This window comes from Pelobates fuscus, chromosome 11 (assembly GCF_036172605.1).
Source record: "Pelobates fuscus isolate aPelFus1 chromosome 11, aPelFus1.pri, whole genome shotgun sequence".
In the NCBI taxonomy this organism is placed as follows: Eukaryota; Metazoa; Chordata; class Amphibia; order Anura; family Pelobatidae; genus Pelobates; species Pelobates fuscus.
In genome coordinates this window covers 40,419,996-40,440,406 of record NC_086327.1, presented here as the reverse complement: position 1 = coordinate 40,440,406, position 20,411 = coordinate 40,419,996, and the positions used below count along the sequence as shown (strand labels likewise).

Below are 20,411 nucleotides of genomic sequence, written 5' to 3'. Positions count from 1 at the left end.
CTCACCACTAAGACCACCAGGGATGGATGCCAGCAACCTATAGAATGTAAGCTCGTTTGAGCAGGGTCCTCTTCAACCTATTGTTCCTGTAAGTTTATTTGTAATTGTCCTATTTATAGTTAAATCCCCCTCTCATAATATTGTAAAGCGCTACGGAATCTGTTGGCGCTATATAAATGGCAATAATAAATAAATAACAGGATCCCCCCTCCCAGGCATAAGGTAAGCAGGGAGGGGGGATATAATCACCCACATCACATCAGCCTCACAGACACCCCTAACACTCACAGCACCCTCACTCACACAAACACAAACATTGCACCCCTAACACTCACAGCACACACACACACACACTGCACCCCTAACACTCACAGCGCACACACACACACACACACACTGCAACCCTAACACTCACTGCACCTCTAACACTCACAGCACACACACACACACACACACTCACTGCACCTCTAACACTCACTGCACACTCACAGCACACACACACACACACTCACTGCACCTCTAACACTCACTGCACACTCACAGCACACACACACACACACACTCACTGCACCTCTAACACTCACTGCACACTCACAGCACACACACACACACTGCACCCCTAACACTCACAGCAGACACACTCACTGCACCCCTAACACTCACAGCACCCTCACTCACACTGCACCACTGACACTCACAGCACCCTCACTCACACACACTGCACCCCTGACACTCACAGCACATACACACTGCACCCCTAACAATTACAGCACCCTCACACACTGCATCCCTGACAATCACAGCATACACACACTGCACTCCTAACACTTACAGCACCCTCACACACACACACACACACACACTGCACCCCTGACATGCACAGCACACATACACTGCACCCCTGACACTCACAGCACCCTCATTAGCACACACACACACACACACACACACACTGCACCCCTAACACTCACACTGCACCCTTACCCACATAGCACCCTCACGCAAACACAGCACCCATCACTCACACACATACACTGCACCCCTAACACTCACAGCAGACACACACACTGCACCCATCACTCACACACATACACTGCACCCCTCACACACACACACACACACAGCACCCTCACACACACTGCACAATATGCTTTCCTAGCATTTTTGTCTCCTGGTATCCCAACTATGGAGCCACCAGAGACAAATTTCAAGCAAACACAGTGCAAGCATGTTATTTAATTTGCTTGCGCTGTGCAGAACAAATACAGGGTCTTTTTCTCATGCCAGAGCTCTTCAGCAGAGTCTACCCTGGAAGAGCATTGAACCAACATGCTCACTTTGTGATGGGGCGTGCTTGTCATTGGTGATGACAAAACACACCCTATCTGGCCCGCCCCCTTTTTAGTGGGCTGCTGTAATTAAAAAATGCCCGGGCCGAATTTTCTTCCCAGTCCGGCCCTGGATCCTATCAAGCAGTGCTGTGTGCACTTAGAACAGTTTTTAATGTTAATGAGGTCTTGAAATGGCACTGAATAAAATGTATTGGATGTGCCATTTTTTTTCAAATGCATCAGACCTTTTGTTTACCCCATTTTCATGAGGCACCATGCTATTGTACTTTCTTCCAGTCCATATAAAGTTTAACTTGTTGGAGGTGGCATCTGTAAATTAATATATTAAGATCAGTCTGTTATTTTCCTATTTTATCATTTTCCATCTCAAAAAGTCAGTTTAATCCCATGCATTCTCTATGAAGGTCATTGTAGTCAATACACATTGATATATCCTATGAAATCAGAGCAATAGTTAGGAGCTACCCCTGCAGTTATCTGCTAGACATCAGCTGAGCACCTTCTCGCTGCTCTTGACGGGGGTAATAGCAATGCTTGTTGAGCTGTAAAATATACTTGAGCAGTAGAGATTTATATCACGCAACACATGTAAGCATTTATAATGTATTGCATGTATAATGTCTGCTAAATAATGCAGTGCTGCCTCTTTTTCTTACACTGCAGAGCCGTTATTTGCGTTGACACTTAAAGGAAAACCATACATGGTTTATTATGAGAGATGTGTGTGTTTAATGGAAGGTGCAGGGATATGATGTCCTATCTGTGTGTACTCCACCAGCTTGCCTTTGACACAGCAGGAGCTGAGAAGTATAAGGCTGTCACTGCTCACACAACACTCCACCAGCCAGCCAGGAACATGACTGTATATGTAATCACAAACTGCCCATCCAGTTTACACTGCTGGACCCAAGCCATTCAGCCCCAGCCAGCATTCAGCTAACAAAGAATGATAGACGTTGAACTACATAACATAGAGGCTGTAAGTCAGAAAGTATAAGTGAATGTCACATAGGCTGAAATGAGACAAGCGTCCATCAGGTTCAACCTTTATCACATCTGTTTGCGCTGTTGATCCAAAAGAACAGTTTGGAGAACTTTCCAGTTTTTCAACAAACTAGGAAAAAAAATCCTTGTTGATCCTAGAATGGTTTTAACCCCTTCAGCCCAGCGGGAGGCGGGCCCTGAAGGCGGTGGGGACCTAATGACCCTATAGTGCCAGGAAAACATGTTTGTTTTCCTGGCACTATAGTGGTCCTTTAAGTTTGCTTGAATCATTTCTTGAATCATTTTATCCTGATGAAGGTCCCTGTGTGGACCGAAACGTCGATTGTTACGTGGAATAAAGCAGATTACCATTTTTGATACTTCAAGTCCGTGAGTGCAGCCTCTATTTTTTCCTTTATTTTCTGTGTGTGTGTGTGTATTTTTTTTAATTTTTTTTACATTTGACGAAAAGTGCAGAGTTTAATAGAAATTGACACTTTTATAAATTACAGAAAAATATATTAAGTGGAGCGCTGATTAAGGGAATATGAGCGGGGTTAGACGAAATAGGATACCTAACAACCTATCAAATAACAATATAAATACATAACGAGACTACCCCTTCTCTAATAGTAGATCAAGAACTGACCTTACTAGCAGACTCAAGTTTTAAATGTAAAACAATTTATTGCAAACAATGCAGACAAAATATATAAAAAAAGTAATTACTTAAAAATAAAACTTTCCTGATACATAAAATTTAAAAGAAAGCCTTAACAAAGTCCAGACCTTATTCAGATGCTCGGCGTCCCGAGTTTGAATATATCATGTTGAAAAAATATAGAACTAATCAAAGTCTCTTTAATCCAAGTAGTGGCTTGTGGTGTTTGGAGTCAGACCTCTCCAGACGCGTTTCTCCGCTCCTGCGGCTTTTTCAATGGATGAGGTCTGTCTGACTGAACCCGCTTAAATAGCTGATTCCCGGTACCAATTACGTCTCGGTGGCTTTTTCGCAAATTAGGAATATAAGACAAAATGACTTTCATATGTCCCAATAGTCCCAGTGTATCTACATACACCGGTTTATAACATTTGTTACTTCTATTGACCCACAACTAACATTGTTACACTTTTGTTGTTTAGCGTTACTATGGCAATGCCCGCCCAAGAAGATTCAAATGTAACTGCCGTTTTGTTATCGGGCAGAAAAAGAAATCCGAAAAAATTTAAATTTTAAATACAGAAAAAGTTGGATAGGGATATGTGTTATATGGGCAGGATTACATTATACAAGAGTAATTGCTGTTATTTTATAAGCAAAGTATTGCCTTTCTGGTATCCTGTTAGATCCCGATACTATACTAAATGAGATGTATTGAGACTTGTAAATGCAATTCCTTACATTCCAGAACTAGAAATGAATAACAATGCCTCATGTCTAAGTAAAATGTGACCTATATCTGAAAGCAGATTTTTCTAAATTTGAAGCATATAAGTGTTTTTTATTAAACGACAGGGTATGAATTACTGCCTTTTTTCCATTGTTATAATAGCATCTGCCTCAGTATATTTCAGAATACCTGATCTTAAATTCTAATAGTCCAGCCAAATCAATTCACTTTCATTTTCGTTAGTTTATAGGTATTAAACGATAAAGTATATATTAATGTCTTTTTTTCTCGTTGTTATGATAACATCTGCCTCAGTAAATTTCAAAATACCTGATCTTAAATTCTATTGGTCCAGCCAAATCAGTTCACTTTCATTTACATTAGTTTTATTTATGATAACTTATTTTCATTGCTGTGGTCATATCTGTCTCATCGGAACTCACACTGCCTTTTATTCAGAAATTTATGGTAGAGAAAAAGAAATAAATGGTCAATATTACTTATACTACTGTATTATTTTAAATGGAGCATTATTATACTGTAACTTGAGTATATACAGGTAATCCACAGGATTCTGTTCATTTAACCTATTAATGGTTTTCGAAAGGGGATTCATCCCAAGAAATGGCATAGTTCAAACTCAGCATTTAAGCCCTTGGGCTGCAGCGTGTCTAATTGGTACATCCATTTCATCTCGGCTATGCCCAGTTGTTTGGTGTGGTCTCCCCCTCTCCAGTTTTTATTAACTTTGCATATTCCCATGAAATTCAAAAGGCTCATATCCGAGTTGTGTTTCTGTTTAAAATGGGCAGAAACTGAATGTTGCAAATATCCTCTCTTTATGTTCAGCATATGCTCTCTAATTCTGACGTACAATTGCCTTTTAGTTCTTCCTACATATTGGAGCCCACATGGGCACTCCAATACATATATAACGTTTGTACTTTGACAGGTGATATGTTCCTTTATTCTGAAGGATTCAGATTTCCTCTTACAGTTCCTTTTAGTCACTTCAGATACTCCTTTTGCCTGTTTGCATTTGCTTTCTTTGCATGCAATGCAATCCAAGCAATAGAAGAAACCATTCTTCTTAGATGTACTTGGAGTGTTTGTTCTTTTCAGATGTTTGTTTGTTATTTTCCTTCTCAAATTCGGCGCACCCCTAAAAATAATCTTGGGTTTATCTGGTAAGCTGCTTGCCAGTATCTTATCTTTTTTCAGTAAGTGCCAGTTCTTGTCAGTATCCTTTTTAGTTTTAGATTATCTTTATTATAGTTCAATATGATTGCCGGGAAGTCTCCGCCTGGTTTTCTTACTTGTGATTTGTCCTTATTTATTAAAAGTTTGGTACGGTCTAAGTTGTCGACTCTGCATATTGCTTCCTCTATTTCATACAATTTATAATTTTTCGACAGAAATTTTTCTTTTACCATATCTGCTTGTTCTCTGTAAACATCAGAATCTGTGCAATTCCGCCTTAGACGTCTGAATTCATTATAAGGCACGTTCTTGAGCCACATTGGTAGATGGCAACTCTCTTTAAGAATAAAACTGTTCACATCTACTGCTTTGAAGTGTGTTTTTGTCTTCACTCTACCTGAATCTACATAGATGGTAAGGTCAAGGAATTCTACCTGTGTCTTGCTACAGATGGTATTCAGTTTGACTCCCCAGGTATTCTTGTTCACATACATCAGGAATTTTTGTAGATCTTCCATTTCTCCTTCCCATATGAAGAAAACATCATCGATGTATCGTTTATAACTCAGAATGTTCTTATTCCAGGGATGTTCGTTCCAGATGTGATTATCCTCCCAGTCTCCCATAAACAAGTTAGCGAAACTCGGGGCAAATTTCGTCCCCATCGCCGTTCCCTTCTTCTGGAGGTAGAACTGGTCTTCAAACAGGAAATAATTATTTTTCAAAATGAAAGCAATTCCTTCTATTATGAATGAGATTTGCATGTCTTCTAGTTCTCCATATCTCTTTAATATTTTGCTCACAGAGTCGCATCCTTGTTGATGGTCAATTATCGTGTATAACGAAGTCACATCTGTAGATACCAAGATATAGTCTTCTTGCCAGGAGATGGAATCGATTTCTTTAATCATCTGAGTCGTATCTTTGAGATGTGACTTTACTTTAGACACATACGGTTGCAAGAATGTGTCTATATATTGTGACAAATTCGATGTGATTGATTGGATCCCTGATATTATTGGTCGGCCCGGTGGTGTTTTCAGATCCTTGTGGATCTTTGGTAAAAAATAAAAGGTAGGGGTTCTTGGGAAGGGAATAGAGAGAAATCTATATTCGGACTCTCTCAGAATCCCATTGTCTCTCGCTTTGACCAACATAGTATTAATTCTGATCTTGATCTCATTCAATGGATCACATGATAGTTTCCCATATGTTTCAGGTTCTTCTAAAAGTCTGATTGCTTCTTGTAGGTAGTATTCACTTGACATGATCACTACCCCCCCCCCCCCTTTATCTGCTGGTTTTATGCAGATCTCTATATTGTTCATAAGGTCTTTGATTGCTTCCCTCTCTTTACTCGTTAAGTTATTCTTTGAGTAGTGGTTTTTCTTCATTTTCCTTATATCATCTGTTACCAGTTCTTCATACATTTCCATTCCAGCAGAGACTTGATTAATAGGATAAAACGTAGAATTTGGTCTTAAACAGCTGTGTAGGAACATATTGTGAGGCTCTTCTCTTACTGGGAGATCTGGCATTTGATCAAAATGTTTTTTGATACTTAATTTTCTAATGAACCTCTTAACGTCAATAGTTGCCTCAAATTTGTTGACATGCGCTGTAGGTGCAAATTTTAGTCCTTTATTAAGTGCTGTAATATGATGGTGTGATAATGTTATTCCTGCCAGGTTAAATATCCCTACTGGTTGTGCCTCTTGTTCTTTTTCTTGCTTGTCCATTGCTCTCCTTCCTCCTCTATTTCTTCTAAATTGGGCTCTTTTCTTTTTGTACTTCTTGGTGTCATTGGATGGAACCATGTGGTTATCTCTCTGGTGTTCCTCCCTAAAAAAACCGCCTCTCTTGTGTTATTGTGTACCTCTACTTGTACTTCTCTTGTATTTTTGTGTGTCTCTGCTGGCACCGTTGTAATCTTATCTCCTGCGGGAGTGTCCTCTGTTGTATTATGACTTCTTACAGGATTTCTTGTACATTCCCTGCCTGTGTTTCCTCCTCCGGAAATCTCCACATCCGCTGCGTGTCTTCTTCTTTCAGATGTGTCTTCAATTACTTTGTTTCTATTGCCACCCTGTTCCTTCCTTCTATCAAAGTAGGTGTCGGGTAGCATTCTATGGCTGCGTTCACCCTGTCCACCTAATGTTCTAGGGTTTTTACGTTCTGTATTATGTGTCCTTTGTGTCTCCGCTGATCTTTTGTCTTTCTGTGGGTTACGACTTCTTCTCATATTGCCCTCTTCTATAATGTCCTTAGGTCTCCTCCATCCCTCATTAGTGTATCTTTTTTCATTTAATGGGATGTAATTAGGATTTTCTCTTTCAAAGTGTCTCATTGGTTGTTGATTCGGTCTGCCCCTCCAATTTTGATTTCTTTTCCCATAAGAATGAGGATTTTGGTTTTCAAATTCGGTTTCTTTAGGTCGTTGATATGTGATTTTTTCTTGATATTTTTTCTCGTATTGTGAGTCAAATTTCTTATGAAAACTTCTTACTCTGTCATTCTTATAGTCTTCCGTGTCACGTAGGAATTTCTTCTTCTTAGTCTTCTTTATATCCTCCTCCAGTCTATCTACGCTTTCTGCTATCTTTGCGACCCTGTCTCTTGGGTTGTCTCCTCCTTCCATGGATTCTAGGATCTTTTGTATCTCTTTAATTTCCTGGTCTAGTTCTTCCAGCTTTTTTTTCCTACATTCAATTATAATATCCATGAAGACAAATGAGCAATCTTCCATTGCCTCATACCATCTTTCTTTTAGTTCTAAGTGCTCAATGGGGAACGCCGGGTCTTTAAATAATCTTAACCCACGAGGGGTTATATTATCGATAATATACTGTTGGAGTGTGGCAACTTCCCATTTTAGCTTCAATTCCTGCTTCAACAGTCTTTCTAATTTCAAGAATAGAAAATTCCTATTATGCGTTGTGGAATATTCTTTAAGTATATCTATTCCAAAGCAACGGGTAGCATTAGTGTCCACTTTCTGCCTCAATGTGTTAATATCCATCATAACACACAGAGATAAATTCACACAAAAAATAAAAAATAAAACGTATATATAACCTGCTGCTCAACACTAGTTAGGTTCAGATAGTATAAATACAGAAAAATATATTAAGTGGAGCGCTGATTAAGGGAATATGAGCGGGGTTAGACGAAATAGGATACCTAACAACCTATCAAATAACAATATAAATACATAACGAGACTACCCCTTCTCTAATAGTAGATCAAGAACTGACCTTACTAGCAGACTCAAGTTTTAAATGTAAAACAATTTATTGCAAACAATGCAGACAAAATATATAAAAAAAGTAATTACTTAAAAATAAAACTTTCCTGATACATAAAATTTAAAAGAAAGCCTTAACAAAGTCCAGACCTTATTCAGATGCTCGGCGTCCCGAGTTTGAATATATCATGTTGAAAAAATATAGAACGAATCAAAGTCTCTTTAATCCAAGTAGTGGCTTGTAACGCTAAACAACAAAAGTGTAACAATGTTAGTTGTGGGTCAATAGAAGTAACAAATGTTATAAACCGGTGTATGTAGATACACTGGGACTATTGGGACATATGAAAGTCATTTTGTCTTATATTCCTAATTTGCGAAAAAGCCACCGAGACGTAATTGGTACCGGGAATCAGCTATTTAAGCGGGTTCAGTCAGACAGACCTCATCCATTGAAAAAGCCGCAGGAGCGGAGAAACGCGTCTGGAGAGGTCTGACTCCAAACACCACAAGCCACTACTTGGATTAAAGAGACTTTGATTCGTTCTATATTTTTTCAACATGATATATTCAAACTCGGGACGCCGAGCATCTGAATAAGGTCTGGACTTTGTTAAGGCTTTCTTTTAAATTTTATGTATCAGGAAAGTTTTATTTTTAAGTAATTACTTTTTTTATATATTTTGTCTGCATTGTTTGCAATAAATTGTTTTACATTTAAAACTTGAGTCTGCTAGTAAGGTCAGTTCTTGATCTACTATTAGAGAAGGGGTAGTCTCGTTATGTATTTATATTGTTATTTGATAGGTTGTTAGGTATCCTATTTCGTCTAACCCCGCTCATATTCCCTTAATCAGCGCTCCACTTAATATATTTTTCTGTATTTATACTATCTGAACCTAACTAGTGTTGAGCAGCAGGTTATATATACGTTTTATTTTTTATTTTTTGTGTGAATTTATCTCTGTGTGTTATGATGGATATTAACACATTGAGGCAGAAAGTGGACACTAATGCTACCCGTTGCTTTGGAATAGATATACTTAAAGAATATTCCACAACGCATAATAGGAATTTTCTATTCTTGAAATTAGAAAGACTGTTGAAGCAGGAATTGAAGCTAAAATGGGAAGTTGCCACACTCCAACAGTATATTATCGATAATATAACCCCTCGTGGGTTAAGATTATTTAAAGACCCGGCGTTCCCCATTGAGCACTTAGAACTAAAAGAAAGATGGTATGAGGCAATGGAAGATTGCTCATTTGTCTTCATGGATATTATAATTGAATGTAGGAAAAAAAAGCTGGAAGAACTAGACCAGGAAATTAAAGAGATACAAAAGATCCTAGAATCCATGGAAGGAGGAGACAACCCAAGAGACAGGGTCGCAAAGATAGCAGAAAGCGTAGATAGACTGGAGGAGGATATAAAGAAGACTAAGAAGAAGAAATTCCTACGTGACACGGAAGACTATAAGAATGACAGAGTAAGAAGTTTTCATAAGAAATTTGACTCACAATACGAGAAAAAATATCAAGAAAAAATCACATATCAACGACCTAAAGAAACCGAATTTGAAAACCAAAATCCTCATTCTTATGGGAAAAGAAATCAAAATTGGAGGGGCAGACCGAATCAACAACCAATGAGACACTTTGAAAGAGAAAATCCTAATTACATCCCATTAAATGAAAAAAGATACACTAATGAGGGATGGAGGAGACCTAAGGACATTATAGAAGAGGGCAATATGAGAAGAAGTCGTAACCCACAGAAAGACAAAAGATCAGCGGAGACACAAAGGACACATAATACAGAACGTAAAAACCCTAGAACATTAGGTGGACAGGGTGAACGCAGCCATAGAATGCTACCCGACACCTACTTTGATAGAAGGAAGGAACAGGGTGGCAATAGAAACAAAGTAATTGAAGACACATCTGAAAGAAGAAGACACGCAGCGGATGTGGAGATTTCCGGAGGAGGAAACACAGGCAGGGAATGTACAAGAAATCCTGTAAGAAGTCATAATACAACAGAGGACACTCCCGCAGGAGATAAGATTACAACGGTGCCAGCAGAGACACACAAAAATACAAGAGAAGTACAAGTAGAGGTACACAATAACACAAGAGAGGCGGTTTTTTTAGGGAGGAACACCAGAGAGATAACCACATGGTTCCATCCAATGACACCAAGAAGTACAAAAAGAAAAGAGCCCAATTTAGAAGAAATAGAGGAGGAAGGAGAGCAATGGACAAGCAAGAAAAAGAACAAGAGGCACAACCAGTAGGGATATTTAACCTGGCAGGAATAACATTATCACACCATCATATTACAGCACTTAATAAAGGACTAAAATTTGCACCTACAGCGCATGTCAACAAATTTGAGGCAACTATTGACGTTAAGAGGTTCATTAGAAAATTAAGTATCAAAAAACATTTTGATCAAATGCCAGATCTCCCAGTAAGAGAAGAGCCTCACAATATGTTCCTACACAGCTGTTTAAGACCAAATTCTACGTTTTATCCTATTAATCAAGTCTCTGCTGGAATGGAAATGTATGAAGAACTGGTAACAGATGATATAAGGAAAATGAAGAAAAACCACTACTCAAAGAATAACTTAACGAGTAAAGAGAGGGAAGCAATCAAAGACCTTATGAACAATATAGAGATCTGCATAAAACCAGCAGATAAAGGGGGGGGGGGTAGTGATCATGTCAAGTGAATACTACCTACAAGAAGCAATCAGACTTTTAGAAGAACCTGAAACATATGGGAAACTATCATGTGATCCATTGAATGAGATCAAGATCAGAATTAATACTATGTTGGTCAAAGCGAGAGACAATGGGATTCTGAGAGAGTCCGAATATAGATTTCTCTCTATTCCCTTCCCAAGAACCCCTACCTTTTATTTTTTACCAAAGATCCACAAGGATCTGAAAACACCACCGGGCCGACCAATAATATCAGGGATCCAATCAATCACATCGAATTTGTCACAATATATAGACACATTCTTGCAACCGTATGTGTCTAAAGTAAAGTCACATCTCAAAGATACGACTCAGATGATTAAAGAAATCAATTCCATCTCCTGGCAAGAAGACTATATCTTGGTATCTACAGATGTGACTTCGTTATACACGATAATTGACCATCAACAAGGATGCGACTCTGTGAGCAAAATATTAAAGAGATATGGAGAACTAGAAGACATGCAAATCTCATTCATAATAGAAGGAATTGCTTTCATTTTGAAAAATAATTATTTCCTGTTTGAAGACCAGTTCTACCTCCAGAAGAAGGGAACGGCGATGGGGACGAAATTTGCCCCGAGTTTCGCTAACTTGTTTATGGGAGACTGGGAGGATAATCACATCTGGAACGAACATCCCTGGAATAAGAACATTCTGAGTTATAAACGATACATCGATGATGTTTTCTTCATATGGGAAGGAGAAATGGAAGATCTACAAAAATTCCTGATGTATGTGAACAAGAATACCTGGGGAGTCAAACTGAATACCATCTGTAGCAAGACACAGGTAGAATTCCTTGACCTTACCATCTATGTAGATTCAGGTAGAGTGAAGACAAAAACACACTTCAAAGCAGTAGATGTGAACAGTTTTATTCTTAAAGAGAGTTGCCATCTACCAATGTGGCTCAAGAACGTGCCTTATAATGAATTCAGACGTCTAAGGCGGAATTGCACAGATTCTGATGTTTACAGAGAACAAGCAGATATGGTAAAAGAAAAATTTCTGTCGAAAAATTATAAATTGTATGAAATAGAGGAAGCAATACGCAGAGTCGACAACTTAGACCGTACCAAACTTTTAATAAATAAGGACAAATCACAAGTAAGAAAACCAGGCGGAGACTTCCCGGCAATCATATTGAACTATAATAAAGATAATCTAAAACTAAAAAGGATACTGACAAGACACTGGCACTTACTGAAAAAAGATAAGATACTGGCAAGCAGCTTACCAGATAAACCCAAGATTATTTTTAGGGGTGCGCCGAATTTGAGAAGGAAAATAACAAACAAACATCTGAAAAGAACAAACACTCCAAGTACATCTAAGAAGAATGGTTTCTTCTATTGCTTGGATTGCATTGCATGCAAAGAAAGCAAATGCAAACAGGCAAAAGGAGTATCTGAAGTGACTAAAAGGAACTGTAAGAGGAAATCTGAATCCTTCAGAATAAAGGAACATATCACCTGTCAAAGTACAAACGTTATATATGTATTGGAGTGCCCATGTGGGCTCCAATATGTAGGAAGAACTAAAAGGCAATTGTACGTCAGAATTAGAGAGCATATGCTGAACATAAAGAGAGGATATTTGCAACATTCAGTTTCTGCCCATTTTAAACAGAAACACAACTCGGATATGAGCCTTTTGAATTTCATGGGAATATGCAAAGTTAATAAAAACTGGAGAGGGGGAGACCACACCAAACAACTGGGCATAGCCGAGATGAAATGGATGTACCAATTAGACACGCTGCAGCCCAAGGGCTTAAATGCTGAGTTTGAACTATGCCATTTCTTGGGATGAATCCCCTTTCGAAAACCATTAATAGGTTAAATGAACAGAATCCTGTGGATTACCTGTATATACTCAAGTTACAGTATAATAATGCTCCATTTAAAATAATACAGTAGTATAAGTAATATTGACCATTTATTTCTTTTTCTCTACCATAAATTTCTGAATAAAAGGCAGTGTGAGTTCCGATGAGACAGATATGACCACAGCAATGAAAATAAGTTATCATAAATAAAACTAATGTAAATGAAAGTGAACTGATTTGGCTGGACCAATAGAATTTAAGATCAGGTATTTTGAAATTTACTGAGGCAGATGTTATCATAACAACGAGAAAAAAAGACATTAATATATACTTTATCGTTTAATACCTATAAACTAACGAAAATGAAAGTGAATTGATTTGGCTGGACTATTAGAATTTAAGATCAGGTATTCTGAAATATACTGAGGCAGATGCTATTATAACAATGGAAAAAAGGCAGTAATTCATACCCTGTCGTTTAATAAAAAACACTTATATGCTTCAAATTTAGAAAAATCTGCTTTCAGATATAGGTCACATTTTACTTAGACATGAGGCATTGTTATTCATTTCTAGTTCTGGAATGTAAGGAATTGCATTTACAAGTCTCAATACATCTCATTTAGTATAGTATCGGGATCTAACAGGATACCAGAAAGGCAATACTTTGCTTATAAAATAACAGCAATTACTCTTGTATAATGTAATCCTGCCCATATAACACATATCCCTATCCAACTTTTTCTGTATTTAAAATTTAAATTTTTTCGGATTTCTTTTTCTGCCCGATAACAAAACGGCAGTTACATTTGAATCTTCTTGGGCGGGCATTGCCATAGTAACGCTAAACAACAAAAGTGTAACAATGTTAGTTGTGGGTCAATAGAAGTAACAAATGTTATAAACCGGTGTATGTAGATACACTGGGACTATTGGGACATATGAAAGTCATTTTGTCTTATATTCCTAATTTGCGAAAAAGCCACCGAGACGTAATTGGTACCGGGAATCAGCTATTTAAGCGGGTTCAGTCAGACAGACCTCATCCATTGAAAAAGCCGCAGGAGCGGAGAAACGCGTCTGGAGAGGTCTGACTCCAAACACCACAAGCCACTACTTGGATTAAAGAGACTTTGATTCGTTCTATATTTTTTCAACATGATATATTCAAACTCGGGACGCCGAGCATCTGAATAAGGTCTGGACTTTGTTAAGGCTTTCTTTTAAATTTTATGTATCAGGAAAGTTTTATTTTTAAGTAATTACTTTTTTTATATATTTTGTCTGCATTGTTTGCAATAAATTGTTTTACATTTAAAACTTGAGTCTGCTAGTAAGGTCAGTTCTTGATCTACTATTAGAGAAGGGGTAGTCTCGTTATGTACTTTTATAAATTAACCTGGTTACACCCCACTGGCTTTTAAGCAGACAACAGCTAATGTTACTTCCTGGTTCCATTCGCTCAATGCAGCTGACCTCAAGAGGCAGCAATTGCCCAGAACTCCTGACTTACAAAGACTTGTCATTGACCTCCCATTGCTGCGTTGGAAAATCTGTGATTGGCCAACCACAGAAAGTCTGGGCGGGGATAGAAGGGGAGAGCTTGCAAAAGCAGCAAGCAGGTTTTGCAGGCTGATTTTAAATATATCCCCATTGGAAAAAATACATAATTAAATGCATGCAAGTTTTCATTTGGGGTATCTCTCTACTAAACAGTGAATTTAATTTATTTTGTATTTAGACAGTGGAGTGTCCCTGTAAGCCAAGGACAAGCATTTTCATCTTGACCAATTTCTTTTAGTTTGAACACTAACCTATAGTGTGAAACCTTATCAAGTGCCTTTGTAAAATTTAAGTAGGTCACATCCACTGCAATATGATCTATACTTCACTTACTTCTTCGTAGAATGCAATTAGGTTAGATTGACATGTCCTATGTTTGATAAAGTTCTTCCCAATGAATTCCTGGATATTATCCCTTAATAACCCTTCAAATACATTCCCAGCCACAGAAGCTAAGATCACAGATCTCCAATCCTCCAGTACAATTACTAAGGGCTATTTTTATCCCGCCTATTTGGCGTCCTAATGACCTTTATTAGGGAACAGTAGGCTGCTGTGACGTAGGCAACTTCCCATAAGTTTAATCAGATTTTTGGGACATTGCCCAAAAATCTGATTTTTTTTTTTTTTAAATATATTTTCCCTAGCAACAGCAGAGGGAAATAACAAGGGGAAATTAAGTGCTAATATTTAAAGGGACATAACACTTTTTTATCACACAGGCATAATACATTTTGTTCGCTTACAAAAAAAAATTGTAAATTTTTATTTTTATTCTATTTTTTTTTTCTCTCCATAAAACCTTCCTCTATTCCTTTTACAATCAATCTGGACACTGCAGTGTGTACTGGAACAATATTTGTATCCTTCCCGTCCCCACCCCTCAGTGAAATCACTACAGTGATTTTACATATAGAGCATATAAAGAAGTTAGGCTAGGAAAGAGGAGCATGTTAACACATTATATTTGGTATAGTACAATATGTGCTTCAAATTGTACTAAAGCAACCATTTCTGCATTTCTTTTGCCCAGGTGTATTTTGGCCGTTGGTTGATAGAAGGTAGTCCCTACGTGATCCTCATCGATATTGCAGCGACAGCCTGGAGCCTTGACCGCTGGAAGACTGAGTTGTGGGATAGCTGCGCCATTGGAATTCCGTGGTATGATCGTGAAGCTAATGATGCTGTCCTCTTTGGTTTTCTTACAGCCTGGTTCCTTGGTGAGGTATGTACTTGGCATGTCACTGTGCACGCCAAAGTTATTAAGTTGTTTTCAATGCTTAAAAAAAACTAAAATGTTTACATTATATTTTATTTAAATACACAAAAATAAGTCCTGCGCTCAAACTCCCAGGACTCCTGGGCGGCAGCAATGATCATAGCACACATCCGCCCCAGTACATAAAATGAAGTTTTTAGTTCCACTCCAATGGCCATTCGATGTAAGCCCACCTGCCACATATTTTTTTATTTTTTTTTTTTAAATGTAGCTTTGTGTATGACAAACAATAAGTTTAGATAGTGGTCAAACTGTTTCATTGAGTACATAATGCGGGCATGCAGGACCACTGCAGTGATTAATCTGTTTCTCACATATATAATACCCTCTTATCTTTGCTTTCTCCATATCCCGATTTGCAAACCTAAGGTAAACCCCAGTAACTGAATCAGTATATCTTAGTGTTAATCTTGCCACTTCTGCGGTGAATGATGCATGTATAGTCCACCCTGCCCCCTGCTGTGGTAAACAGGTTGACAGGTTATTTCAGACCATGATAGCCTTGTAGCATGTTGAGTGCCAAGGAAAATAGAGATTCGGATGATATTCAAAAGAAAATGAGAATTTAACACCCTTCTGCATCTCTCTCCTTTAACTTTCATGTTTTGGGCTTCCTTTCTCTAACTCAGTTTGCTGCACAGTGTGAAGATGAGAAGCCATTTATTGTTGCCCACTTCCACGAGTGGCTCGCTGGCGTGGGATTATGTCTCTGCCGAGTCCGCAAGCTCCCAGTAGCCACTATATTCACAACACATGCCACACTTTTGGGCCGGTATCTGTGTGCTGGAAGCGTGGACTTCTACAATAATCTCCAAACGGTGAGTTATCCATTTATCCAGACTAACTTGTATTCATTTCTTTTTCAGCGGAACAGTAATTTGGAAGCTACTAATTACACCGTCAATTGCCTTACTTTGTCAGCCAGACAAATAGCCTAAAAATGCAATAAATGCTGAACTATCTCCCCAAAAAAACTTAGCTGCATCATGTTTAAGGACATTTTGCTTTATAATATAAAATGGTGAAACAGTGGCTTTCCAAGACACCTTAAACACATTGACTTCAGTGCGTAATAAGTTAAATGAATTCTTTAGATGTTTGCTTTATTGTTTATAAACTTTGGCATTAATATTAGTCATTTTACTTGGTACAAAAAGATTAGGAGACACTATAGATCATTCAAAATATGTGCTGAAAAGTATAGTGAAAAAAACATTATGACTTTATTAATAATCATTTATGATGATCTATCTACCAACCATTTGTTTAGTTCCATCCTGTTGTCTCCCCACCTCATTCTGGAAATATTGAGACCCTTCTTGACTGTATGATTTCTGTGGAATGATTAATGGAAAGTGTACTCCAGTCCTTTATAATCTTATTGATCGTAAGGATTGGATGATCTCTTTGAGGAAGATCTAAGTTAGAAAAATGTACACAAATACTGTTCTCCAGTGTCCAGTAATTTTTTATTTTTTTTGTAATGTTGACTAAAAATATTTTAGGTAGGGCTTATTGTCATTTCCTACAAGCCACTATGCTTTCATTCACTCAAGTACTTGATATTGAACATTTGCAGGTAGGCCATGTGACGGCACCCCGGGTATGAGAAGGGTTAACGCCGACAAAAGATGTTCTTTCCCCCAAGTATGAAGTCTGCTACTGAATAATCCCAAGCGCTAAACAGGAACCTTGAAGAAATATCCCCCCAGCACGAGATGAGGCTCTGTGTTGAGGGTCAAGCATGAACTGTTTAAAGGAACACTGTAGTCACCTAAATTACTTTAGCTAAATAAAGCAGTTTTAGTGTATAGATCATTCCCCTGCAATTTCACTGCTCATTTCACTGTCATTTAGGAGTTAAATCACTTTGTTTCTGTTTATGCAGCCCTAGCCACACCTCCCCTGGCTATGATTGACAGAGCCTGCATGAAAAAAAAAAACTGGTTTCACTTTCAAACAGATGTAATTTACCTTAAATAATTGTATCTCAATCTCTAAATTGAACTTTAATCACATACAGGAGGCTCTTGCGGGGTCTAGCAAGCTATTAACATAGCAGGGGATAAGAAAATCTTAATTAAACAGAACTTGCAATAAAGAAAGCCTAAATAGGGCTCTCTTTACAGGAAGTGTTTTTGGAAGGCTGTGCAAGTCACATGCAGGGAGGTGTGACTAGGGTTCATAAACAAAGGGCTTTAACTCCTAAATGGCAGAGGATTGAGCAGTGAGGCTGCAGGGGCATGTTCTATACACCAAAACTGCTTCATTCAGCTAAAGTTGTTCAGGTGACTATAGTGTCCCTTTAATGGTGGCCACAGCTTGGCCTTTTATGCAGGTCCTCCAGCAAGGAATACTCCTACAGGGGCCTTGTGGAGGACTGGAATACAATTACAGTAGCCATTCAAAATACAATACAATGTGAAACACTCCCACATAAACAGTAAAATCCCTCTTCTCTATTCTGGAGATAATTGGGTTAAGTGGCCGTAGTAAACTTAATTATGTCCAGGTACAGAAAATATTCCTAAGTTAAAACTGTAACAAAAACACATTAAAATACATAACTCATGTTTCCCATAATTAAACCCCCATGTTCGACATATCCCCAGATAGCTTGGATCTGAGCACTCAATATATCTGAAAAGCGCTCAGATTCCACAAACACAGTCAGATCGCCATGGGGCTTAATTGTTTTCACCGACCTTTCGGCATAAATCTGTCTAGAATTAGTTCCATGGCTTTTAGTCTTCAGGGTCGGTCTGGTTCGTGAGTTTAAATGTACCAAACGCCGCTGCTTTCTTATGAATCTAAACAAAATGATGGAAGTCCCAGCAGTGTTCATGTGAAACAGTGACCAAAAACAGTTTCATGCGGTCGACGACAAAACACAGGTGGGCGTTCGATAATTTAAGATGGCCGCCGCCACGTGTTGGTTCATACGAACGACGACCACCCAGCCGACCGTGGGAGATGGAAGTGGCTGCGTTTAACCACAGTGTCAAAAAGGTTAACAAGCAGCACACTTCCCTTCTGGATGGCCAGCCATTTGGTAGTTAGTTCATTTTAGTGAATGAAACCAGGGAAATAGACGAACATCCGGGAACTGACGAACAAACAGACAGAACTAGTTTTTAAATGATAATCCAGAGACAGGGAGGTCTGTCACAGGCCACAAAGGATTTTTTTAAAATAATAATTTAAATAAGATATTCACATTTGAAGTTCAAGTATTTGTTGCAAATTCCTTGCCTTTTCTGCTTCTGCACTGTGCTTTGATCAGACCAGGAAGTGACTAGGCGGAGTCCTGAGCTTTTCCCACACGGCAGTGCTTAATGGACACAGCAAGTGATTTTAGGAGTTGTGGTTCGGTTGTCATATTTGCACTGTAGAAATTTAAAAATTGAGCTACAATAACTCAGAACTTCCATCACATATAGCATTATTACCAGAGTAAGAGCAACACTGTAGTTTTTGTTTGAGGATTAGAAATGTCAGGCTTTTGTAACCAACAAAAGTAGTGATGCACCAAAATTTGTAGTGCATAGTTTAACAGACATGTTTGCATTAACAGTTCAGATGATTATATATCACAATGAAAGATGGTAATGATAACATGACAAGTCAAGAATATGGCACTTGGGAGGGGGGAGAGGGAGGGAAAAACACTATGGGACAGGGGAGGAGGGGGAGAACACTATGGGACAGGGGGAGGAGGGGGATAACACTGTGGGACTGGGGGAGGAGGGGGAGAACACTGTGGGACTGGGGGAGGAGGGGGAGAACACTGTGGGACTGGGGGAGGAGGGGGAGAACACTGTGGGACTGGGGGAGGAGGGGGAGAGAGGAACATTAAGCGTGGGAGACCACTAAAAGAGAAGGAAGAAGGGAAGTTTTTCATATTAGATTACTTAAATTCATTCAAAAGTCTAATATTAAAATTATAGGAAAAAAATGTTTTTTACATTATTTGGGGGGGAAAAGTCTGTTTCGGTTTTTGGCCATCATTTCGGTTTCTGCCCAGAATTTTCTTTATGGTGCATCCCTAAACAAGTTATTCTTTTTATAAAAAATAATTTCAATAAATAATTTTACACATTGCACTTAATATATATTATTTGCAAGGATGCATCCCGGGTGTCACTAGGTCAAGTGACTCCCCTTACCTTCTACCTTCTCCCTACCTTCTCCCCCACGCACTGCAGGGCATGTGCTTTGCATTGCTAGTAGGGGAGATCAAAGGTCTCCATCACTGACTAAGTAATCCTGATGGTGGTAGGAGGGAGAACTTGGGCTGAACCTCTTGCCTCTTTTTTTTTTTTGTTTTGTTTTTATATCCATAGAATCTGATGACAACCTCCTGTAGGTTCTAGGCAGAGAATTCCACATCTTTATTGTTCTTTACTGTAAAGAACCTTTTCATTTGCTGTGTTCATTGGAGTTGAGGTCATGGCTCTGTGCAGAACACTGTAATGCCTCCCTCAAATTCACCCAACCATGTCGTCATGGACCTTGCTTTGGGCACATGGGTACAGTCATGCTGGAACGAGACAGGGCCTCCCAGACTGTTTCCACAGTTGGAAGCACCCAGTTGTCTTAATTAAATGTCTTTGCATCATGTCACATTAAGATGGTCCTTCACTGGAACAAAGGAGCCTAGTCCAAACCCTGAAATACTTCCCCAGACAATTATCCATCCTCCACCAAAATTTGCAGTAGGCACTATGAATTCTGGTAGGTAACATTCTCCTGGAATGCACCACACACAGATTCTTTATCAGACTGCCAGATAGGGAAGCA

At 38.6% G+C, this 20,411-nt stretch overlaps 1 protein-coding gene across 1 annotated transcript in view; it reads left to right on the top strand.

Annotated features, from left to right (window-relative positions):
- Nucleotides 1-20,411, top strand: part of GYS1 (glycogen synthase 1) — a 68,805-nt gene that overhangs the window by 35,039 nt on the left and 13,355 nt on the right. The window contains exons 3-4 of the mRNA XM_063436699.1: nt 15,366-15,557; nt 16,241-16,429. Of these exons, the coding sequence (XP_063292769.1) occupies nt 15,366-15,557; nt 16,241-16,429 (381 nt within the window). The remainder of the gene's footprint in view (nt 1-15,365; nt 15,558-16,240; nt 16,430-20,411) is intronic.